Source organism: Lactuca virosa, chromosome 6 (assembly GCF_052849685.1).
Source record: "Lactuca virosa cultivar CGN04683 chromosome 6, Lactuca_virosa_CGN04683_v6, whole genome shotgun sequence".
NCBI lineage: Eukaryota > Viridiplantae > Streptophyta > Magnoliopsida > Asterales > Asteraceae > Lactuca > Lactuca virosa.
The window spans coordinates 81,531,404-81,546,173 of NC_136431.1; the positions used below are offsets into that span (position 1 = coordinate 81,531,404).

Genomic DNA, 14,770 nt, shown 5'->3' on the forward strand with positions numbered 1-14,770 from the left:
TTTGAAGTTTATCCCAACGATTAAAGGCCATGGATTTAAACCCAATAAGACATAAAACAAATAATAAAAATATACTTATGAATTACATTCTAAATTACTTTAACTTATTTTGATCCGTTACTTAACTCATTTAACTTGTTAATTTTCTGGATTATACAAAGAAATGCTCCAAAAACAAAAGATATCATTTATAAAACAGAGGACTAAACTTGGATCGAGGTGAAATTTAAGGATGCAACTCATAACTTAATAGTAAAACAATAGCAAATAAACCAAATCTCAAGGGACTGAAAGAGAAATAAAAGGGTAGTATCGTCCTTTGCAAGAAGTTTCTGGTGGGGCTTCCTATTTTCACCCAAAGGGTGTATGAACAAGCATGCATCCCTCTAAATATCTCTCTCCTCTCTAGCTTCAATCCCCTTTCTATCTACACACAAACCCTTACAAAATTATAATTCAGAATCGAATCTAAAATCCCAAATACCAAAAATAGTATTTCGTGTTCATCGATTCTTCCATAGAAATCGGTGTTTTTGGCCTTTAATCGAAAATTTTAGGGCTTTCGCTGTGAATACAGCTGTAAAACAAATCTCTCCGAAAGATTTGCTATTTCTATTCTTAAATTTGTAATTATTTTCTGTTACAATGGCAAACGGAACAGACGGTGAAGAATACGTGTTTTTATCATCGATTCGTCCTGGTTTGAAACGCGAATTTGCATTCGCTATGAAATCTCAGTCGGAAAATTATGGATTCTGTGGTCGGACGCGCGCTCGGAGGCCGCAGATGTCGCCGGAGCCTTCACCTATCAATAAGAAATCAAAAACTGCCGATCTAGGTAAAGGAAAAGAGGAGAAAATCGAGGTTTGTTCAGAGAAATTAGTGACCGAAACGATTTCGAATACGGATGAGGAAGAATCGAAAAGTGACGTTGTTGATCCCGGTCGAGCGGTTATTGAACCAATGAACGAAGTAAAATCAGAGCCAATGGATGACTCAGTAAAGTCGACGAGAATTAGTTCTGATTTGAAACCGGGGAAGTCAGTCGGCAACGAGGATGATAAAATTGCAGAGAAGGATGGGAATGTGATTAGTTCCATTGTTACTCCATCAAATGGCAACAATGACAAAAAGTTAGAAATAAAAATGTCAAAGAAGATTGTGCTGAAGAGATTTCCAACAAAGCTGAAGGAGCTTCTTGAAACCGGTTTGCTCGAAGGATTACCAGTTAGGTATGTTCGTGGCGCAAAGGTAAACATTCACATCTGATAAACTGAAAATCAAGCCTCTTCTATCATAATTCTAGTCATTTTGTTGCCATTTCATCGCGGCTTATCAATCATACTGTTCATCAGGTGAGAGGGAATTCAGAAAAAGGTCTTCCAGGTGTAATCAACGGAGCTGGAATTTTGTGTTTCTGTGAATCATGCGGTGGAAAGGAAGTGAGTTCGTTACATGCATTTCTATTTTCTTGTTCATATCTTGAGAGAAATACTTGAATGCTGATTAGTAATATCTTAAACTGTAGGTTGTCACTCCTAATCAGTTTGAGTTGCATGCTGGAAGTGCAAATAAGCGGCCACCAGAGTACATTTACTTGGGTAATGGCAACACCCTAAGGGAGGTGCTGAACACTTGTAAAACTGCTCCATTGGAAGGATTGGAAGAAACCATTCTAAAGGCAATAGGTTGTTCATCTGAAGAGAAACCTACATTTTGTCTAAATTGCAAAGGTGAGTCATACATTTATGTTCTAGTAATCTAGAGTATACCACTTGCATGTAAAATAGGATCATCTCTTAACGCCTCATCTCTTGATGACATATAGGGTCCATACCTGAATCAGGCAGTGGTAAAACAATGCTTTTGTGTGATTCCTGCATGGATTTGAAAGAGTCTCAACCTCCTCCCCTGATCCAGACCCAATGTAGCCCTAAGCTACCTAATAATAGTAGAGACAGGTATTCTCAACCTCCTTCTCTAATGAATGCACACAGATATTTACTGGATTGTTTATTTTCTGTATCTCAAATGTAGCACTTAGCCAAGTACCCTGTTTCTTCTTTGTAGTTCAATTCTATAATTTGTATACTCAAAATATTCAGGTCAGCATCTCCAGTATCTGCCCCACATTCTACTGCCCGAGTAGCCATCACTAGTACTGGAAGAAGCAAGGGCCAGGGAAGGCTAACAAGAAAGTTAGTAGTTTTATCTTTTTTACTTTCTCTTGTATTCTTTTTTTAGATCTTTATAAAATAATGTTGTTTTTATTTTTTATATGTAGAGATTTGCGAATGCACAAACTGGTATTTGAGGAAGATGTGTTACCCGATGGAACAGCCTTATCTTATTTTGCTCGTGGGGAGGTAATTTATATTTTAATAAATGGGATATATATATTTTTTTATCTATGTTTATTATTTCAACTTTCTTGATAATCCATCTTTTTGTGGTTGGCAGAAACTATTGGAGGGTTATAAAAAAGGGGCTGGAATCTTTTGCTATTGCTGTAACACTGAGGTATTTGGTGGTGCAAATTCAATTGTAAATCTTAGGTAGTGTTTGGTAATTGGTATGATGATGGAATTGGAGAAGGAATGGAATGGTTGATTCCCATGAACAAAACATGTTTCTTTTGCCTGATCAGATGGAATGGAATCCACTATTTTCATTCCTTAGCCACTAGTTCTTCTTCTTTCCATCGTGGAATGGAACAACTCATTTCATTCCTACATGCCAATCAAACATGACCCTTTTACCATTTTACCCTTTTATCTCTTTGGAATCACTTTACTAACTTCCTTTACTTGACAATCAGGTCAGCCCCTCACAGTTTGAAGCTCACGCTGGTTGGGCTTCACGTCGCAAACCGTGAGTTTCTCATTTTACCCTTTTCCTATATTCCACTATTCTATCAATCATCCAATCTAATCTCGCCACATGTACTTTCTTTTCAACAGTTACTTACACATATACACATCAAACGGAATCTCTCTCCACGAACTCTCAATCAAACTCTCAAAACACAGAAAATTCTCAGCAGATGACAACGATGACCTCTGCTCCATCTGTGCAGATGGAGGCGAACTTTTATGCTGTGATAATTGCCCAAGAGCCTTTCACACTGGTCTGATTTTCTTTATTTCTTAAAAAAAAAATTTAATTTTGTTGAATTTGCGAATTATGAATTTTTCCAACTTGCAGAGTGCATCTCGGAGGCTGTTCCAAATGGTACATGGTACTGCAAATACTGCCAAAACATGTTCCAAAAGGAAAAGTTTGTTGAAAGAAATGAAAATGCAGTTGCTGCTGGAAGAATCTCAGCCATTGATTCAATTGAAGAAATAAAACGTTGCATTCGTGTTGTTGAAAATTTTGAGCCTGGGGAACCCGGTGTTCCTGCTAAAAAAGGAGCTCCTGCTTGTGTTTTATGCAGGGCACATGATTTTAGCAAGACTGGCTTCGGCCCTAGAACTGTCATCATATGTGATCAGGTATTGTTTATTATCTAGAGTAAATTACTATTTTGGTCCCTGTGTTTTACCAAAATTGCAAGTTCAGTCCAAATTTAGTATTACCTTTAAGTTTGCATTTTGTTGCAAATATGGTCCCTGACCCATATGAAACAACTTCAAATTCATGACTGAATTTGTGGTTTTGGTTCTTATTTGAGGTTCTTGTAAAGTTTTTGGTCTCTTTTCCAAGTAAATTGACTATTTTTGGTCCCCGGGTGTAGCTGAATTTTGCATTTTTGGTCCCAAAAACAATTTTCTTGCAGTTTTGGTCCCCAAAACAATTCTCTTGCGATTTTGGTCCTTACCTGAGGTTCTTGTAACCTTTTTGGTCCCTGTTCCAAGTAAAATGAATACTTTAGTTGCTGATTATAGCTTATTTTTGCAATTTTGGTCCTTACTTGAGGTTCTTGTAACCTTATTGGTCCCTGTTCTAAGTAAAATGAATATTTTGGTCATTGAGCAGAGCTTTTTTTTTTCAAATTTGGTATTTCTCTTGCTAATTTGGTCATTATTTGAGGTTCTTTTAATGTTTTTGGTCTATGTTCTAATAAAATGATTATTTTTAGTCCCTTAGGATAGCTGATTTTGCAATTTTGCTCCTTATTTGAGGTTCTTTGTAACGTTAATGTTTTTTGGTCCCAATTCGAAGTAAAATGACTATTTGGTCCTGTAGTAGAGCTAGTTTTTCCAATTTTGGTCGCAAGGGTAGTAATTTTACTTTGAACAAGGACGAAAAATGTTACAAGAACCTCAAGTAAGGGACCAAAATTACACTAGAAAACATTTTGGGGACGAAATTGAAATAATCAGCTATAGCTAGGGACCAAAAATGTAATTTACTCTTTATCTTGTATAATTTGTTCATATGGTGTTTTTCTATCTAAAGATTATAACAAATTGATTTTTTTTTTTTTTTTTTTTATAGTGTGAGAAAGAGTACCATGTTGGGTGCTTGAAGGATCATAAGATGGACAACCTTAAAGCATTGCCAAAAGGAGAATGGTTTTGTTGTTCCAATTGCAATGAGATTCATGCATCTTTGGAGAGCCTAGTGGCTGGTGGTCAAAAGATGCTTCCGGAAGCTTCCATGGGTGCTATAAAAAAGAAGCAAGCCGAACAAGGCCTAGAACCCAGTGCTGACCTGGACATCAGATGGAGGCTTTTATGTGGCAAAATGGGTTCTGATGACACAAGAGTTTTGCTATCCAAAGCAGTCGCCATTTTCCATGTCAGTAATTAATCCATAATTAATATTAACAGTTTTTTTATAAATTATTATTAACAGTTTTTTTTTTAATAACTAATTATAGGATCGGTTTGATCCAATTGCTGATTCCACCACCAGCCGTCTCGATTTGATTCCCCACATGGTTTATGGGTAATTCATTGATTTTGTTTTTTAGTTAAGTGAATATTTTTTATTAATCAAAATCTTTTTTTTTTCCAAATTACAGAAGAAGCTTAAAACAACAGGATTATGGAGGGATGTACTGTGCTATATTGACAGTCAAGTGAGACCATAGCCATCTCTTATTATTTTTTAAAAACTTATATGTTTTTTTATAAAAATCTATAAAATTATAAAAATGTGCAGCTCAACGGTGGTATCTGCTGGCATTTTTCGTATATTTGGGGAGGAAGTAGCCGAATTACCTTTAGTGGCAACAAGTAGCGAATGTCAAGGATTGGTGAGAGAGCATAAATTTGATGAGTATATATATTATATTATATTTATTTATTAATTTAAAATGTTGGTTTTGTATATGTAGGGTTATTTTCAAGCTCTGTTTTCTTGCATTGAACAACTTTTAGCTTCACTAAATGTGAAAATTCTAGCACTTCCTGCCGCTGATGAGGCTGAATCCATATGGATTAATAAGTTCGGGTTTCAGAAAATGCCTGATTCAGAGGTCTACTCTGTTGTATTATTGTTAAATATAATAATTTATATTTATATTTATATTTATACTTGTATGAATTGAATGATGCAGTTGAAGCAGTATAGAAGGAAGTATCAGCTGATGGTGTTTCAAGGAACCTCGATGCTTTACAAACCTGTTCAGAAGGAATGAACATGTGGCAGTTGTTGGTTGGTGGATAGATAGTGAAGTTTTTTGGGGTGATATTATTGTTATTATTATATGGAAAATTATAGTGGTAGCAAATATTATTATTCCCTTATATTGGTACAGAAGATGGTGGTGGTGTTTTTTTTTTTTTGGTTTTCTGGTTTTGTCATAGTCCAATTAAAATGGGCAATTTTGGAAGATCTATATATATTTTGTTTTGGAGTTTTTGTATGGTGATAACGGTTTTTATATAATCTGAAAGACCCATGTTTTCCCTCCTAGATTTTCCTTTGGGATAATATTTGATAGGGTAAGTTACTTTTTGAAATGTACACATTTAGTCCTTATTTTTTTTTTGTAAATTAAACCCTTATATCCGATTTTTTGTAATTATGCAATCATTTTGATTGGCTATAGCCGGTTTACCCGTTATATACGATTTTTATTTTATTTTTTTGAAATGAAATAACCAGGTAGCATCCACATGTCACCTTACGTGGATATTGTTAAATTACACCACAATGAAATGACAATTAGGGCTCATTTAATCAGCTATTTCTCCATTCACTCACCCGATAATCCCTCAAATTTCTTGACTCACAATCACCATCAACAATGGCAGAAGATGTAGATACAATCGTAGATGTACACTATAATGGGGTGTTCACACCTACCATATTGATGTATTTTAATGGAGTAAAAGCCTTTGTGCCATACACGACTGTAAACAAGATGAACTTCCCTGATTTCATCCCCTTTCTTGAAAAGCTTACTAACGAAAGATGCAGAGATGTGTATTACTGTCCACATGAAGTGAGGTTGTCGGAGGGATTACATGCTATTCAGAATGACCGCGATTTTAACGAGTTTCTTGAAGATATGAATGAAAAGAAGAGATTGGATGTGTATGTGGATCATTATCATGAACCTTTGTTTGATTGGATTCAGGAGGAAGAAGCAGTCCTTGAAGATGAAGATTTGGTTTCTATTGATGATGTTGACTCCATTTTAGAAGATGGTCTGAAAGCTGAACATGTAGAGGACGATGAAGTTATATCTCTCAAAAGAAACTTCAATGATCATTTCCTCAACAAACTTTGTCCAATACAGAATGATGACTTGGTTCAAGAAGATCATAATGCAATACGACCTATCTACCCAAGACATGATCATACTCAGGAATGGAATGAGATGAAGCCTCGATTAGGTATGAAATACTCTACTACTGCTGAACTTAAATACTCTCTTAGTTGCTATGCTGTAGCAAATGGTTATGATCTGTGGTATGAAAAGAATGACAATAGTAGGTTGCAAGTTAGATGTTGTAAAGGAAAGAATCTAACATGCCCTTTTAGATTGTATGCCTTCCTAGATGAAAGAGGAACACACTTTTCAGATTAAGTCTCTTATAACAGAGCACAAGTGCTCTAGGGCATTCAAACTTGGGTCAATTGTAACATATAAGTGGATAGGGAAACAATTTGTGGATGATGTTTTGGAGAGTCCTAAACTGAGTTTGAGGAAAATGAAAGCCCTAGTATCTAAGAGATACAACATTAATGTGAGTGTTGGGCAGTGTAGGAATGCAAAAAAGTTAGCATTGTCTGAAGTTGAGGGAAGTTTGAAAGAACATTATGCAAGATTGTGGGATTATGCACCTGAAATCAAAAGGGCTAATCCAGGTTCACATGTTGAGGTGTTCTTGGAGCCACAACCTGATAATACTGTGGTGTTTGATAGGTTTTATGTTAGCTTTAAAGGTGTTGTGGATGGGTAGTTAGATGGATGCAGAAAGGTAATTGGGGTTGATGGTTGCTTTCTTAAGGGTGTTTGTAGAGGGGAGCTCCTATCAGCAGTGGGTAGAGATGCTAATAATAACATATATCCCTTGGCTTGGGCAGTAGTCAATGTTGAGAACAAAAGGACATGGAAATGGTTTTTGGACAACCTGATGGAAGACATTGGAGGGGGGGAATGGTCATGACATTACAATCCCCTCAGATGGCCACAAGGTAATCATTCTATTTTTTTCAATTAACTTTAATTGTTTTGATCATTTAATTAACTAATCATTTAATTGTTTGAATCAGGGATTATTTGAAGCTGTGAAGGAAAGACTTCCTGATGTGGAGCATAGATTATGTGCTAGACACATTCTAGCTAATTTCCACAAAAAAATTAAAGGAGAACAATACTTTAAACCATTTTGTGCTGTGAAGGAAACCATTGATAACAATGTTCGAGGACATAAGATGTTGGGCAATACAGAGGTTATGGATGCAGAAGCAAAATGGTTTGAGTTGGGATTTGGACATAGGCCCAAGTACCATAATGGAGATAGAGGATTTGAAAGAATTGCAAAGGTTAGTAACAATTTCATTAGTTATACATTGGTTTATGAAGGTAACTGACTATCTTCTTGTATATTGACAGATTTTGGGTACCTTATGTGAGTGGCTACAAAGAATTTGAAGTGTTCTCAGGAAATGAGAGGTATGCTGTTGATCTGAATCAGAGGGCATGTGGATGCAGAAGCTGGCAACTCACAGGCATTCCATGTGTACATGCGATATCAGCAATTTCATCATTGAACCTAGATGTGGAGGCTTTTGTATCAAAGTCCTATACTAAAGCCTCTTTCCTTAATAGCTATAAGTATAACATCCACCCACTCAATGACAACTCTGAGTGGCCACATGTTGAAGGACTTCATACTATTTTGCCTCCATTAAAGAGGAGGTTACCTGGCGGGCCATGTGTCAAAAGGAAAAGAGATCAGGCAGAATGAGAGCTAAGTGGCCACACAAGGCATACTGTGTCAAGGGCAGACATTCCTCTAAGATGTACCATTTGCCACCAAACTGGCCACAACAAAGCCACATGCCCAAGTAAGCCAACTCCAGCTCCAAGCACAATAGGTCCAAGTCAATCAACTCCAGCTTCAAGCACAGCAGGTCCAAGTCAATCAACTCCAGCTCCTGTCAAGAGAACTCCTGTGAAGAAGGCTCCTGTGAAGAGAAGTCATATGAAGAAGGTTCCTTTGAATGATGCTGGTAGGGTGAGAAAGTTTTCAGAAAGAATCACAGAAATTGGTCTTCAGAAAAATGTTAAACTCAAGGATGGAACTGGATGCAGCCAAGACAAACCTGTGACCTTAGAGTAATTAGGTTTTGGTGTAGTGGGGTAATGCATGTGATATATATATATATATATATATATATATATATATTTTGATGTACTGTGGGGTAATCTTTTGAACTTAATTACTATATTACCCCTACTAGTTGTTTACTTTTGATGTACTTGTCTTTTGAACTAAATTATTGTATTACCCCTCCTGGTGGGCTTATCTTTTGTAATTATTAAATGGCTTGATGCCTTTTGTCAGCCACTTTTATTTGTCTTTACATTCAATTGTCTATAAAAAAATATTTCCTGTAATTTGTCTTGGTTTTACCTCCATTTGACTGAATTAATTACATCAACATCCATACATGATAGCAATAAACTTTACCATTACATAAACATAAAGTACATCAACATACATTACATAAATAAGAATTACACAACAAGTCTATTACATCAAAATCCCCTAAAACCTCCAGAAGCATATCTTCAACCCCAAAACAATACCTTAACAATGACCAGCAGAATCAGTACACAAATCATACTCTTCAACTGTTTCACTTCTTCTCTAACAGATGCCACATCCTCTAAAACTTGTATAAGATAATCTGCAACATCTGAAAGAGTATCTTCTGCAATGGGCATCATATTCTCAGGTTCTTCATCAATCCATTCCCAAAATTTACACTTTTTCCCTGGTTTCTGTAGTAATAAAATCAACAACATAGAAGGTAAGAAGAAGAAAATTGATGCAATTTGACAAATAAAATCAATTTAGGTATTTACCAATGAGTTAGGGCACACTCGGAATTTCTTTCCAGGGTTATCTTTGGTCTTGGAGGTACGAATTCTTGAAGGAAGTTCACAATCACAGAGGACTTCCTTATCTACTTTGTGATTGCTTGAACCTGTGGAGATTCTTGAGCCACTCGACATCTTCTTTCTTCTTCTACGAATTCCCCACTTCTCTTGTTCGAGTTTGAAGGTGATTCCTCCTGATTTTGGATGTTAACATTCGTTTATAATGAGTGACTAAGCTAATTAATTGTTAAGCAGTTGTTTTTAGTGCCACGTGTGCTTCTACATCAGCAAAACCTATAGAATCCGGTCAAAATGACCTATTGTGTACATATTAATAAAGTATAAGGGTTTAATTTACAAAAAAAGAACTAAATGTGTACATTTAAAAAAGTAACTTACCCTATCAAGTCATTATCCATTTTCCTTTCTTACTCGAAAGCACTATTAATAAACATGCCAAAGTAAAAGTTTTTTTTGTTTTTGTTTTGTTTTGTTTTTTTTTTGAAATAAGTTGGCGTGTGCAGTTTTAATGCTCTATTTATTTTTATAACTATAATGTATTTTTTTTTCTTTTCATATTTTATATCAGAGTTGTATTGAAATATATTCTTTTAATAGTGGCGTATTGAAATATTTTTAACTATTTAAGTATAAATATATTGTAATATTACTTATTAAAAATACTTGTGTTAAATTATGATTAGACTTAACAGAAAACAAATTAAATGAGGGATATATATATATATATATATATATATATATATATATATATATATATATATATATAAAATATTTTAGATATATGAGGATAACTTAGTTACTATTTATATATATATTTTTGAAAGAGGTTAATCGTTAAAGTTGGTAAAAAGATGATGTGTCGGTTGTTTTATGCAAAACATAGGTCGACAACTGTGAATGTTTTTAACACTATAAGTGGCCAATAAGCTATTTTCAATACATTTAAAATATCAGTATAACATAATTTGTTGCATCAAACAAGCAACTTAACAAGGGAGAATTTCATATATGCCTTTCTTAAACATCAAAATATCATATTTACCCAACTTAATTTCTAAATATCATATTAACCCTTCATAAAATTTCTAAATATCATATTTACCCTTCATAAAATTTCTAAATATCATATATGTCATTTTTAAACATCAAAATATCATATATGCCCATCTTAAATATCAAAATATCGTATATGTACTTTTTAAACATCACAATATCAATGGTAATATCTAAAATATCCTCCATCTACAACATGATAATAATCAACAACAACAAAAACTAAACAATCAAAATATACATTCTATAGAGAGGCTTGAAGATGAATCTTTTTGTTTGTCAAGAGTGCGACATTCCAACAATTTAGAAGTTCACATTCCATTATCATAGACGTAAGGATAATATAGTTAAGTTTTTTAATTATTATAATAATTCTAAGGTATAAAAAATAAAATATTAAAAATATTATAAAAAAGGATTTGGGCAAATATGATATTTTGAAGGTTTATGAAGGGTAAATATGATATTTAGAAATTAAGCTGGGCCAATATGATATTTTGAAGTTTAAGAGGAGTATATATGATTGAGTCACTTATAAGAAAATACCATAATGGTGTCACAAAGAAAAAGAAATAGGTAATACCTGAATTACTCGCGATGTAACATAAAAGATTTACAAAAAAAAAAAAGGAAACACATGAGTCACTCGCAATGTATCCTAGAAATGTCATAAACACAAAGGGAACATGTAACAACCAAATCACTCCTATTGGTATTGTACCACTGGAACATAAAGGATACTAAAAAACTGGCAACAACCGCATCAATGCATTTTACCATAGAAACACTACAAATATAAAAGAATAGGTAAGAAATGAAATACTAACATTGTACAATAGAAATACCCTGAATTTAAATAAACCAAATAAGTTATATGAAGGAAGACCTTTGAAGCGAAACGATAGTAAGTCACTTGGACTTCGTTTTATCTTTCTACTTCTCCGACCTAATAACCGTTGAACACAACTGAGTGTATGTATAATTTCACATATATAATCCCCGTGGGTATCTTAACAATAAATAGTTTATTATGATAAAACAAATCATGGTTACAATTTTTATTTATTTATTTATTTTTGCTTTATAATACACGTTCCATGCCTATAAATCGTCGAGAACGAACATACACCATGGTTTAACTTTAAACCATGGTAAATTCCATAACTACCTGCTCCAAAATGTAAATAAGACGTAAACAACATAATTTTGTCTTATATTTCATAAAACATTGGGCTGCTAATCAAACCATGTAAATGGCTAATATATAACATATTAGAAGTAGCCAACGCGGGGGAAACAACGGGTCCTAAACTCGCTAATAACATCCTCATCAACAAATGCAATACTCCCCCAATCGTAACCCAAAGGTAAGGAAAAACTCTTCACACCCAAAACACATCTCATATCCTACACCATGAAACAACAACACACCATTAACATGGTCACACAAAATCTAAGAAATGTGCATCTCATGCCCCGAAACATGAAATCATAAAATGGGTCGTACGTGCGAGAGAAGGATACAACTTCTCTCTTATTTCTTCAAAAAGCTGCACATTTCCCTTGATGGTTAATAGGGTATGATAATAACCCTAACTCTGATTGAATTATTATTTTAGAATATATATAGCTTGATATTGAAACATTCATGAAGATACAATTTCACACTCACACATATGTAACCTTCGCGACGCGAATCATTTAAAACACTCATCGAGCATGTTACTCATTCACATACCAATATGATAAACACACACTCGTAGTCCTGTGTAAAAACTTGCAAGCATGTTCATTGTTTACATATTAAATTTTTATAAACACTACTCTATCGTTAGTTAGAACATTGTTAAGGTAGGCTTATATAAACATATTTAACATCGATACGAAATCACCTAAAATGCCAAAACATACCTACAAATATGTTATTGAACTGCAAATATGTTATTGAACCGTTGTTTATTGTTAAAAGTACTAACAATAAAGAATTACCGACCACTTACTTGCATCACAATATATATTCTTGAACTGATGATCATGAGGCACAAAGTTACTTTGATTATTGACTGTTGTTAGCATGAACGACATAATATATACATGAATGTCCTTTTATATGTGGAGACATATTGTCTTCTATTTATGAGTCGCGATAATAATTCGTGCACAAAATGTTAGTTAGGACCAAAAACATGGGTATAATATATAAGGAACGGTTATTTTACTAAATAACTCTGAAAATTAGTCAAAACAGCGGTACCGGGTGTTGCCCTCCCTTCTAGAGGTTGAGAGTTCAAGTCTCATTGTAGACATAAGTGGTATTAGGTGTGTAATTTAGGAGTAGTGTAAATTTGTTGTTCTTAAAAAAAAAAAAAAAAAAAAAACATAATTAACTTAGGCGGGAGATTTCCAAATTCAAATTTTCCAAATACTTTATTCATATTTTTATTGGATTGGTCGTGCCCCACCCGACCATCCTTTTGCTTTCTATATTCGCTCTGCGTCACCACACCATAACCACTATCCTTCCTCAAAGGTACACTAGGGTTCTCGCCAAATTGTTTCAATTTATTACTCGAATTCTCTAATTCTCTTACGTTTCGATTCATGTAAACAGATCCCCTTCCGATTCTATCTCACCAATATCTTAATTTCTTCAGGATTTTGTCGAATCTGAGAAATCGAAGCGATAATGGGTCAGATCCAGTACTCCGAGAAATACTTTGATGATACCTTCGAGTATAGGTAAATACTATTTACTCCTTTTTTCAGTTTTAATATCTCTGTATCTCTCTTCTGCGAGATCTACTGTTACGATTTTGAAGGTTATCCGAAGAATTTTATATACGTAATTTTCTTTTTTCAGGCATGTGGTTCTTCCTCCGGAGGTTGCAAAGCTTCTTCCGAAGAATCGTCTTCTTGCTGAAGTATGTTATCACTTATCATTTAATTCGAATCATGGTTTAACCATAGGTTTTTCGTCAATCATTTTATACAGACTTTAATGGAGTGAGGAGTTTTTACAAAATAGTTAAAGCAGTAGGATCTGAACACATATGACATATATTCCAATAGATTTATGAATGCTCAACTTCATTTTAAGATATGTATTAGATAAGTTCATCAACATTCATGCTAATCTGTACATGGTAGATGAATTCTCCATCATGATATTCCAGAATTTACTCTATTGCGAATTAATGATAGTGGAATTCAAGCAACAACCAGAAGCAATAAAAACATTAGTTGTGTCTTAGTGATCAGAAATCCAACTTGCAGATGGAAATGAACATTGAACAATCTTTTAATGTATTTTTTTGTGGTTTTGTATGAATTTATAGGGTGAGTGGCGTGCAATAGGAGTGCAACAGAGTCGAGGATGGGTGCACTATGCAGTTCATCGACCAGAGCCACACATCATGCTCTTCAGGAGGCCTCTTAATTTCCAGCAGAATCAAGAAACCCAAGCTTAATATTTTTAATATATACTAAAATCTTATTTGGATTCGATTGTCATATTTTAAGGGTGATATTTGTATTCCAAAAACGTTTATTATTATTTTTTTAAATTTGGATGGTTTGGTTTAAAATACCATATTGGATGACATTTGGCCAATTTATTGTAACGGGATCAACTTTTAATTTTCTTTAAAATGGTGAAATTGGCATGAAGTTAAACTTTGGTTAATAGCGGAATATCCCCAATAGTTATCGTTGTCCCCTTAACTTTGGTGAAAGGTACTTGGTTATTTGTTAAATAACCTTGAAGATTACTTGGAAAAATAAATAATGCATATACTATTTGTTTTTGGGAAATTGAGTAATTTAACCAATGGTATTTCACTAATAATAACCATTTTTTTTAAAGCTAGTCACTTGGTCCGTTATCGGTCATTCCAGACCCGAAAAATCCGCCCACGTCTAATACTGTAGCATATATATATATATATATATATATATATATATATATATATATATATATATATATATATATATATATGGGAGCGTTCAATCGAGAACATTTTTTATCGCGAAAACATTTGAGAACAAATTTTGACCACACAATTTTTTTAATTAAAATTATAAAATAATATTCATATAAATCAAAAAATTGTTACAAACAATTAAAAAACCTACCAACTAACACCACTCACCACCCACCACCACCTACCACCCATCACCACCACCTAT

General features: G+C 34.0%; 2 protein-coding genes across 2 annotated transcripts; both read left to right on the top strand.

Annotated features, from left to right (window-relative positions):
* The first annotated feature begins 378 nt into the window (after positions 1-378).
* On the top strand, positions 379-5,838 carry LOC145120017 (uncharacterized). Its single transcript, XM_079055804.1, has 16 exons — positions 379-1,251; positions 1,356-1,442; positions 1,529-1,733; positions 1,829-1,961; positions 2,106-2,198; positions 2,285-2,366; positions 2,461-2,520; positions 2,819-2,871; positions 2,961-3,127; positions 3,205-3,494; positions 4,441-4,743; positions 4,826-4,893; positions 4,970-5,026; positions 5,110-5,203; positions 5,285-5,425; positions 5,507-5,838. The coding sequence occupies exons 1-16, from the start codon at positions 646-648 to the stop codon at positions 5,585-5,587; spliced, it is 2,520 nt and encodes an 839-aa protein (XP_078911930.1). The 5' UTR covers positions 379-645; the 3' UTR covers positions 5,588-5,838.
* Positions 5,839-13,044: 7,206 nt separating this feature from the next.
* Positions 13,045-14,269, top strand: LOC145120200 (cyclin-dependent kinases regulatory subunit 1). Its single transcript, XM_079056012.1, has 4 exons — positions 13,045-13,115; positions 13,240-13,324; positions 13,446-13,506; positions 13,921-14,269. Exons 2-4 carry the CDS (start codon positions 13,272-13,274, stop codon positions 14,050-14,052), a joined length of 246 nt encoding a protein of 81 aa, XP_078912138.1. The 5' UTR covers positions 13,045-13,115; positions 13,240-13,271; the 3' UTR covers positions 14,053-14,269.
* Positions 14,270-14,770: the final 501 nt, after the last annotated feature.

Excerpts from the sequence above, each read along its gene's own strand:
- LOC145120017 (XM_079055804.1), top strand. The coding sequence starts at position 646 with ATGGCAAACGGAACAGACGGTGAAGAATACGTGTTTTTATCATCGATT. Across the intron at positions 2,872-2,960 it reads TGGGCTTCACGTCGCAAACC|TTACTTACACATATACACAT; the intron begins GTGAGTTTCTCA and ends TCTTTTCAACAG. Across the intron at positions 4,744-4,825 it reads AAGCAGTCGCCATTTTCCAT|GATCGGTTTGATCCAATTGC; the intron begins GTCAGTAATTAA and ends AACTAATTATAG.
- LOC145120200 (XM_079056012.1), top strand. The coding sequence starts at position 13,272 with ATGGGTCAGATCCAGTACTCCGAGAAATACTTTGATGATACCTTCGAG. Across the intron at positions 13,325-13,445 it reads GATGATACCTTCGAGTATAG|GCATGTGGTTCTTCCTCCGG; the intron begins GTAAATACTATT and ends TTCTTTTTTCAG. Across the intron at positions 13,507-13,920 it reads AGAATCGTCTTCTTGCTGAA|GGTGAGTGGCGTGCAATAGG; the intron begins GTATGTTATCAC and ends ATGAATTTATAG.